The following is a 10,417-nucleotide window of genomic DNA, read 5'->3' on the forward strand; positions in this document are numbered from 1 at the left end:
ATCCGCCAATGAAAAATAAATTTTTAAAAATATATTTGGAAAAAAAAAAGAATTTCCTATCTGTTTAAGGCTGAATTATATTCCACTGTATGTACAGATCACATTGTGTTAATCCATTCTTTCATGGATGGACATCTGGGTTGCTTCCAACTTTCAGCTATTGTGAATAATGCTGCTAAGGAACACAGGTGTACAAATATGTCTTTGAACCCTATTTTCAATCCTTTGGGGTATACACCCAACATGGCATGACTGGATCATGCGGTAAGTGCATTTTTCATTTTTGAGGAACCACCATACTGCATCCAGAGCTGCTGTCCCATTTTGCATTCCTACTCACAGTGCAGAAGGTTCATCAGCAGCATTTGAGCACAAACAAAACAGCCCAGAGAAGTATATGACTTGTTCAAGAGTGCCACAGTGTTTGCAGAACCAAGGTTGTATTCATAGTTTCCTGGCTCTTTGATTGCTTGCTCTTCATCAAAATGTTAAATATCAGGAGTGGAAGCCCCCCTCACAATAACTGGTGGTCACTGGGTCAGCCTAGTCTTGCTGAGCAGTGTAGTGAGGAGACAGTTCATGCCCCAAAGCAGCAGGGAACAGTCCTGTCATTTCTGATTCAGAATGAATGTTGGTCCCTCTCTCTCCAGGCAGTTGGGAGGCCACTCTAGTTTGATGCTTTGACTGAGCTGGGCTAGAGTCTGTGCCTCCCATCAAATGTCATCTCTTTCTGCCCCAGAGCAGAGTCCCTATTCCATGTCACTCTGCAAACAATGAAACAGAAAGTGTCCAGGTTTCAGGATCCTTGGTGGAAAAAAGCGTAGAGTCTGAGCGCTCTGATCAGCAAGCCCCAAAATGAGTCAGTTCACCCCTGTCAAAAAGAGGAGGGAATAATGATAATTTGCCCTGTATTGTGGGGCAAAGGAGAACAAAGATGAAATGTAGTTTCAGAAAAATCAGACAAGCAGGGCTGGTTGATTTCAATTCAAAAGTCAGCATTCTTATCCATCCAACTTATACCAATTAAGCACCTATGGTGTGCCAGGCTCTGTGTTGGAAGCTTTTCCTTCTGTAGAGGCAGAAGACTTGGCTTTCTAGATTCTTCAGCTGGGATAACAATTCAGTTGACATGAGACAGATGAACACAGTTAGTTTAATATGTACAAGAGCCCCATAAATATTTTTGAGGCTCAAAGACTGTCAGACAATTGAGGCTTATATGAGCCCCTGAGTTAAGGAGAAAGGGGTGGGGATCTGGGGCTTCAAATGGGAGGAAGACCATGCACAGAAGGATGAGAAGAGCAAGAGCCTGGTGAACGAATGTTTGCCCACTCCAAGCAGGTAAGTCTTTCTGAGATTAGAAAGTTCTCTGTGCTAATAGCTCTCTTCCCGGCATAGGTCCCCTAACCTGCATTATTTTGAACAGTTACAGGAGAGGTAAAGAGCTTCTCCTGAGTCTTACGGGTCTTAATTAACTTTAGCTCAAAACAGTTTACCCGTCAAAGGGGCACATTTGGGGAGACAATCCACTCCATCTCACTTCTTTTCAAGCAAACTTTCCAGCAACTTTGAGACAAATTCGAAGTCTTCTCTATAAATGCGGAAACCAAATCTCAGAGATGGTGAGCTTGCCCAATGTGTCCTTTTACCACCTGCTCCCCATCACTTCCATACTCCATAGAATTGGATCCCCAGTGCCAAGAGTGGATGGACATTCTTAATGGCTTTCTGTCTTCTTTTCTCAGCACACTGTAGCCTCCTCAACTACGTCTAGGATGTTGCTTCAGTTTGTTCGCCAGTTTGGTCAGAAGCTCATCCGCAAGCAGCCGCCGAAACCCATAGATGAGTCTAAGAGACCCGTGGCTCTTCTGAACATCCAAAACCTGGTGATCTTGGGTGTGGGCAGGATGCTGAGAGGTGCCATGTACCTTGTGGCTGGTACAGTGGCCAAGTACATAGCTGGACCAGCAACCATCATCTCGTTCTTGGTAGCTGCCCTGTTTTCTATGTTTTCTGGATTCTGCTACGCTGAATTTGCGGCCTGGGTACCACACCCTGGTTCTGCGTACCTCTACAGCTATGTCACGATGGGTCAGCTCTATGCCTTCATCATTGGCTGGAACTCCATACTTCCCTTAGTCATTGGTGAGATGATGGGGCAGCGAATGGTGTGGGGCTTAAGACTGGGAAACTATATTGAAGGATTGGGTTCTCAGTCATTCATGAGCACTTTATTCTTGGCCTCATGGGGGAAAGTTGATAATAGTGTCAGGAAGATCCCACAACTACATTCAACTCAGTTCTATCCTGTGTCCTTAAATGATGGACCATGAACCCAGAAGGAAAGGGAGCTGTAGGGAGTAGGTGAGAGGGAGGTGTGTCCCACAGGCTCATCCCCTCACCACAGTGAAGTCTTTGCTCAGTTGTTGCCTTCCTGGGATTTTCCTTTACCACTTGATTTCAAATTCCATGCCTTATCCCAGCCCTCCCAGTCCCACTTACGTGTTTTCTGTTCTTGTATAACATTGATCAGCTCCTAACATATTAAAACACCTGACATTTTGGTGAATAATTTTGATCTACTCTCCCTAGCCCATGAAAAGAAACTCTTTGATATTTTGTATTTTTTTAGCAGGTATTTGTATATATAGGCTTTTTGTATATACAGATATTTTATCTGTGTTTTTAGATCCTATGGCACATCAATTCTTATTTGTCAATGAGTACTCCTTCTGCCCCTGCAGGCACTGCCAGCTTGGCCAGGGCTTCGAGTTACATCTTTGACAGCCTGATTGGGAATCAAATCTCTCAGGCATTACAGGAAACTTTCTCTCTGCACCTGCTTTACTCCCTGGCCACATATGCAGACTTTTTTGCCCTGGGCCTGGTACTGCTGATGACAGGTGAGAAAGGGCTCAACAATCGGATGGGGAGAGCAGGGTATGGAGTGGGAGCTGGTGTAGGAAAGGCATGACATGGCAGAATGGTGGGGGATTCGAAATAGAAAGAACAGCTTAGAGACAGAAGCTAAGACATAAACCATTGTGTTTCACCCTTGGCACTATCGACAATTTGGGCTTATCATTCTTTGGTGTGCAGGGGCTGTCTGTGAATTTTAGTTTTGTTTTTGTTTTTATCATTATTGAGTGTTGAGTATCTTCCTTGACCTTTGCTCACTAGATACCCAGCGGCATCTACCCACCCCAAACTGTGGCAATCAGGGTGTCTCCATATAGTGCCAATTGCCCTTGGAGATTGGGCAATTGTGTCCCCTGGGGAACAAAATTACACCCCAGCTGAGGATCATTTACTTAGACCAACAAATCGTACTCTGTACTGAGGCCAAAGATTTTTATTTTAGTTGAGAGGAATTTCACATTCACTTTTTTTCACGTAACATAGAATTAACCACTTTGTTATTTTTCCCAGCTTCATTGAGGTATAATTGACATACAACATTGTGTAAGATTAAGGTGTACAGCATCTTGATTTGTTAGACTTGTATTCTGAGAAGATTGCCACAATAATTAACCATCTCAAAGTGTACAATCATTTAGTACATCTGTAACATTGGGCAACCATCACTTCCATCTAGTTCCAAACACATTCATCACCTCAAAAGGAAACCCTTTACCCACTGAGCACTGTCCGTTTGTCCTCCACTCCCAACTGCCAGCCCTGGGCAACTATTTGTCTGCTTGCTGTTGTTGTTCGGTCACTAAGTCATAGCCAACTCTTTGCAACCCCATGGATTACAGCATGCCAAGCTCCTCTGTCCTCCACTATCTTCTGGAGTTTGCTCAAGTTTAAGTCCATTGAGTCAGTGATACTATCCAACTCTGTCACCCTCTGCTGCTCCTGCCCTCAATCTTACCCAGCATCAGAATCTTTTCCAATGAGTCGGCTCTGCCCATCAGGTGATCAAAGTTTTGGAGTTTCAACATCAGTCCTTCCAATGAATATTCAGGGATGATTTCCTTTAGGATTGACTGGTTTGATCCCCTTTCTGCCCAATGGAATCTCAAGAGTCATCTCCAGCACAACTCAAAAGCATCAATTCTTCACCGCTCAGCCTTCCTTATGGTCCAACTCTCACATCCATACATGACTATTGGAAAAACTGTAGCTTTGACTATACAGACCTTTGTCAGCAAAGTGATGTCTGTTTTTCAATATGCTATCTAGATTAGTCATAGCTTTCCTGCCAAGGAGCAAGCATCTTTTAATTTCATGGCTGCAATCACTGTCTGCTATGATTTTGGAGCCCAAGAAAAGAAAATCTGCCACTGCTTCCACACTTTTTCCTCTTCTATTCACCAGGAAGTGATGGAACCAGATGCTGTGATCTTAGCTTTTTGCATGTTGACTTTTAAGCCAGCTTTTTCACTCTCCTCTTTCACTTTCATCAAGAGGCTCTTTAGTTTTTCTTCACTATCTGTCATTAGGGTGGTATCATCTGTATATCTGAGATTGTTGGTATTTCTCCTGGCAATCGTGATTTTTGTGCTTCATCCAGCCAAGCATTTCACATGATGTACTCTGCATATAAGTTAAACAAGCAGGGTGACAATATACAGCCTTGACACACTCCTTTCCTAATTTGGAACCAGTCCATCATTCCATGTCCAGATCTCACTGTGCTCCTTGACCTGCATACAGATTTTTGAAGACACAGGTACAGTGGTCTGGTATTCCCATCTCTTGAAGAATTTTCCACAGTTTGTTGTGATCCACACAGTCAAAGGCTTTGGCGTAGTCAATAAAGCAGAATTAGATGATTTTTCTGTATTCCCCTGCTTTCTCTATAATCCAGTGAATGTTGGCAATTTGATCTCTGGTTCCTTTGCATTTTCTTAACTCAGCTGTATATCTGAAAGTTCTTGGTTCGCATATTGCTGAAGCCTAACTTGAAGGATTTTGAGCATAACATTGCTATCATTGAAATGAGTGCAATTATATAGTAGTTTGAACATTCTTTGGCATTACCCTTCTTTGGGATTGGAAAAACTGATATTTTCTAGTACTGTAGCCACTGCTGAGTTTCCCAGATTTGCTGACATATTGAATTCAGCACTTCCACAGCATCATCTTTTAGGATTTGAAATAGCTCAGCTGGAATTCCATCACCTTCACTAGCTCTGTTTGTAGTAATTCTTCCTAAAGGCCACTTGACTTCACACTCCAGGCTGTCTGATTCTAGGTGAATGACCACACCATCATGGTTATCTGGGCCACTAAGACCTTTTTTGTATAGTTCTAGGTATTTCTTGCCCCCACTTCTTAATCTCTTGCTTCTGTTAGGTCCTTAACATTTCTGTCCTTTATCCTGCCTATCCTTTCATGAAGTGTCTCCTTAATATCTCCAATTTTCTTGAAGAGATCTCTAGTCTTTCCCATTCTATTGTTTTCCTCTATTTCTTTACATTGTTCTCTTAAGACCGCTTTCTTGACTCTCCCTGCTATTCTCTGGAATTCTGCATTCAGTTGGATATGTTTCCCTTTCTCCTTTGCCTTTCATTTCTCATCTTTCCTCAACTATTTGTAAAGACTCCTCAGACAGCCATTTTTTACATTTATTTATTTATTTTAATTGGAGGCTAATTACAATATTGTGGTGGGTTTTGCCATACATTGACCTGAATCAGCCACGGGTATACATCTGTCCCCCCATCCTGAACCCCCTTTCCACCTCACTCCCCAGCCCATCCCTCAGGGCTGTCCCAGGGCACTGTGTTTGAGTGCACTGTTTCATGCATCAAGCACATTGGTCATCTATTTCGCATATGGTAATATACATGTTTCAATGATATTCACTCAAATCATCCCACCCTCGCCTTCTCCCACAGAGTCCAAAAGTCTGTTTTTTACATCTGTGTCTCTTTTGCTGTCTCGCATAGAGGGTCATTGTTACCATCTTTCTAAATTCCATATGCATGCGTTAATATACAGTATTGACCTTTTTCTTTCTGACTTACTTCACTCTGTATAATAGGTTCCACTTTCATCCACCTCATTAGAACTGACTCAAATGCTTTCTTTTTAATAGCTGAGTAATATTCCATTGTGCATATGTACGACAACTTTCTTATCCTTTCATCTGCTGATGGACATCTAGGTTGCTTCCATGTCTTGGCTATTGTAAACAGTGCTGCAATGAAAGTTAGGGCACATGTGTCTCTTTCAATTCTGGTTTCCTCGGTGTGTAAGCCCAGAAGTGGGATTGCTGGGTCATATGGCAGTTCTATTTCCAGTTTTTTAAGGAATCTCTACACTGCTGTCCATAGTGGCTGTAGTAGTTTGTATTCCCACCAACAGTGTAGGAGGGTTCCCTTTTCTCCACACCCTCTCCAGCATTTATTGTTTGTAGACTTTTTGATGGCAGCCATTCTGACCAGCGTGAGATGATAGCTCATTGTGGTTTTGATTTGCATTTCTCTGATGATAAGTGATATTGAGCATCTTTTCCTGTGTTTGTTAGCCATCTGTATGTCAGACAGACTTTCTGTCTTCTTGCATTTCTTTTCCTTGGGGATGGTTTTGGTCATTGCCTCCTGTACAATGTTAGGAACCTCTGTCCATAGTTCTTCAGGCAGTCTTCCTACCAGATCTAATCCCTTGAATCTATTTGTCACTTCCACTGTATAATCATAATGGATTTTATTTAGGTCATACCTGAATTGTCTAGTGGTTTTCCCTACTTTCTTCAGTTTAAGCCTGAATTTTGCAAAAAGGAGCTGGTGATCTGAGCCACAGTCACCTCCTGGTCTTGTTTTTGCTGACGGTATAGAGCTTCTCCATCTTCAGCTACGAAGAATACAATCAATTCTGATTTCAGTATTGACCTTCTGGTGATGTCCATGTGAGGAGTTGTCTCTTGTTTTGTTGGAAAAGGGTGTTTCTATGACCAATGTGTCCTGCTTTCTGTATCTATCAATGTATCAATAGTTTGAGTGTTTCATGTTACATCTTTCTCACAGGACTACTGGTTCTGGGAGCTCGTGAATCAATCCTGGTTACCAAAATATCCATAGGAACCAACCTTTTGGTTCTCATTTTCATTATCATCACTGGCTTCATTAAGGGAGATCTGCATAACTGGAGGCTCGCAGAACAGGACTACAAACTGAACACATCTGGATCCAGTGACATCTATGGCTCAGGAAGGTAATATTGGCCATAATATATGGGTGAAGAGTATGCAGAGCTGGTATAGTGTGGACTAAAGATATCTGGGCTGATGGATCCAGATGAAGCGAGTCCTGGAGCCCAGGACTTGAGGTATGAAGGGAGAAGCTCAGTAGAGATGGAAGAACACACCTCACCCGCATTCTTTCTCTCTCTTTCTCTCACCGTAGCTTGGGTCTTATGGGTTCTGGAGGATTTGCACCTTTCGGCTTTGAAGGGATTCTCCAGGGAGCAGCTACATGTTTCTACTATTTTTTTGGTATTGATGCTGTTGCCACTAAAGGTAACATGGCCACTGTGTGTCCCATCTGGGGTTTGGGAACAGACTGGCTGCCCCTGGCTTAGGGGAAACCTGATTGTTGAGTGCAAAAAGGAAGGGGATTTTGTGATTTCACCCGAGTGTGTTTTCCTGACCCAATACTTCTTCCCTTTCTGCAGGGGTAGAAGCTATAAATCCTCATCGTTCCATCCCCTGGAGCATCGTAATCACGATTTTCATCTGCTTTTTGGCTTATTCTGGTGTCTCAGCGGCACTCACCCTCATGGTGCCCTACCACCAGATTCAGCCTCACGACCCTTTGCCACAAGCCATTCTCCATAGTTTGTGGCTCCCCGCCAGATACTTCGTGGCTGTCGGCACCCTCTGTGCTCTTATATCCAGGTCAGTGCTATGGTTTTCTCCCTGTCTACTGTCAGATGCTCAGATCTCCCAACCCCTAGAATTGGAAGAGAAGACAGAGAGACACCTTACCCCAAGCCGACAAGAGAGCAGAAGCCCCGGTCTGTCCTGCTTCTCCACGTCCTTACATGTTTCCATTCTCTCTTCCAGACTCTATAGTTCCATGTTCAGAATGCCTGCTTTGATCTACGCGATGGCAGAGGACGGGCTCCTTTTCCGGGTACTTACGCGGACTCATGTCCGCACAGACACCCATGTCGTGGCCATCATGTCTGCTGGAAATCTTACAGGTAAAAAAAGAAAAAAAAAAAATTGAAACCCACGCTTTAACTTACATATTTCCAGCTGTTTCTCACTCCCTTCCTCACCTTGTTTGTGCGCTCATTCTAGGGCTCATGGCGTTACTCTTCACGTTCACAAATCTTGTGGATCTCGTCTCAGTCGGCACCCTGCTCGTTTACTCCCTGGTAGCTTTTTCTGTTCTTGTCCTCAGGTGAGACGCCACTGCACCTTGGTAGGGAGTCTTGGAGATTAGCTGGGAGGTAAACTTCTTCTGCCTTCATGCTATCTTCTAAATGTCCTGCTCTGCTTAACACAGGACAAATGTGGAATAGGTTGTGTGATGTTGGCTAAGTAGGGACTGCTGTTAATATTGCCTTAAAACCTCTAATTCAGGTACCAGCCAGACCAGAATTTAAGCAAGAATGAGAATACAGAGGAGGAAATTGAGGTGTCTGTCCCTGATGAACATCAGTTGGACTCTGAACCTGAAGCAAGAAACTCAAACATTCTAAAGAGTCTGTGGTTCCCTATCAGTACCATCCCCACTAGGAAATCTGGCCAGATTGTCTATGGATGTGCCTCAATACTCGGTGAGCAGTGGGATTTCTCTTTGGTCGTTTTCTGAAATTGACAGTATGGTGTTGGAGTGTGTATTTTGTCCATTGAGGAGTCTTGGTGACATGAGGGCCCTTGCTGAGGTGGGCAGCCTGGGGAGAGGTGTGACCCAAGGTCTTGACATCTTCAGCTGCTGAAGTTGAACCTGTTCTCCTCCACCTTGACCCCTGTAGTTCTCCTGATGATCATCTTGAGCGTGATCCTGGTCCAGTGGTCCAGTAAGGGGTTCTCTGGAGACTCCGGGTACACACCAGGGGCTGTGCTGCTGCTGCTGCTCATCATTGGGGTCACAGTCATCATCTGGAGGCAGCCACAGAGCCCTGGGACTCACCTTTATTTTAAGGTAAGTGACCTTATGTGCCCAAACTGTCCACCTGGAGTGAACATGCCTCACTGTCTAAACATCCAGGGAGTGAGGGGAACTGCTAAAACCAATGGACTCTTCCCTGATCCCCACTCAGTATTCTACATACACAGTCTGAGTAGGCACTGGATACACAGTCTGAAGGGTGGTCTTCCTGCCCACGTTGGGTAGAGTCTCTCATTCAGGGATGGACTGACTCTGCCCACAGGTCCCTACTCTGCCTGTCCTCCCACTGGTGAGCATCTTCATGAACCTTTACTTGATGATGCAGATAACTTCTCAGACCTGGGCCATATTTAGCATCTGGAATGTGATTGGTAAGTGGCTTTCTGGCATAAAGAGACCCCTTGAGTGACTGATCCCAAACTGAGCAACCCTAAACTTCTTGGTCACCATATTAGGAAGCCTATTGGATGTTTGTAACCAGGAAAAGTCCAACTTATCCTTCTCATTTTCTCGTTTCCTTACTAGGATTTCTCATATACTTTGGATATGGGATCCGACACAGCTTAGAGAACAATGAGCGACAACAACCAGCTTCCACTTCCCAGACTCTTGACAAAAACACCCCTAATCCTGAGTCATCTTAAACATAGGTCATAGATGCTGTGTAGAATCCCTACATACATAGAAGGTGTCTTCTGCTACATGAACACTCAGCCTCTATGGAGTGTGAAAGTGTACGCATCTACAACCCTGTCTTTATTGCCAGAGGACAAAGTGACCTTAATGTTGTCTAATTTTTAAGTACGTTTTTCAAAGCATGATGTACATACAGAAAAATACATGCTTCTTAATTGTGTACCAAGACCAATTTTCACAAAGAAAGTACAACAACCTAACCAGCGGGAGAAAGAAAATGTTAACCTGGCACCTGAGAAACAACTTCTGTTCCCATCTCCAGCATGAGCACAGAGCTGGCCACTTGGGGAGGAAACATAGACAATCCTATATTGTGTAAGACTGACACTTTAAATATAAGTTCATCCATAAGGTTGAAGTAAAAAGTCAGTTTTCGTTCCAATCCCAAGAAAGATAAAGCCAAAGAATGTTCAAACTACTAAACAACTGTGCTCATTTCACAGCCTAGCAAGATAATGCTCAAAATCATAAGCTAGACTTCTGCAGTACATGAACTGACAGCTTCCAGATACAAGCTGGGCTTAGAAAAGGTAGATGAACTTGAGATCAAATTGCCTACATTTGTTAGATCACAAAGAAAGCAAGGGAATTCCAGAAAAACATCAACTTCTGCTTCATTAACTATGCCAAAACCTTTGACTGTGTGGATC

General features: G+C 43.6%; 1 protein-coding gene across 1 annotated transcript; it reads left to right on the plus strand.

The window, feature by feature from the left end:
* Positions 1,776–9,699, plus strand: LOC102173463 (cationic amino acid transporter 3-like). Its single transcript, XM_018063033.1, is given in 12 exon segments — positions 1,776–2,145; positions 2,745–2,903; positions 6,978–7,164; positions 7,356–7,468; positions 7,624–7,846; positions 8,015–8,154; positions 8,255–8,357; positions 8,540–8,736; positions 8,935–9,104; positions 9,334–9,442; positions 9,597–9,653; positions 9,656–9,699. Coding segments are annotated over 12 exon segments (1,872 nt in total).

The sequence above is a fragment of the Capra hircus genome, chromosome 18 (assembly GCF_001704415.2).
Source record: "Capra hircus breed San Clemente chromosome 18, ASM170441v1, whole genome shotgun sequence".
Lineage (NCBI taxonomy): Eukaryota > Metazoa > Chordata > Mammalia > Artiodactyla > Bovidae > Capra > Capra hircus.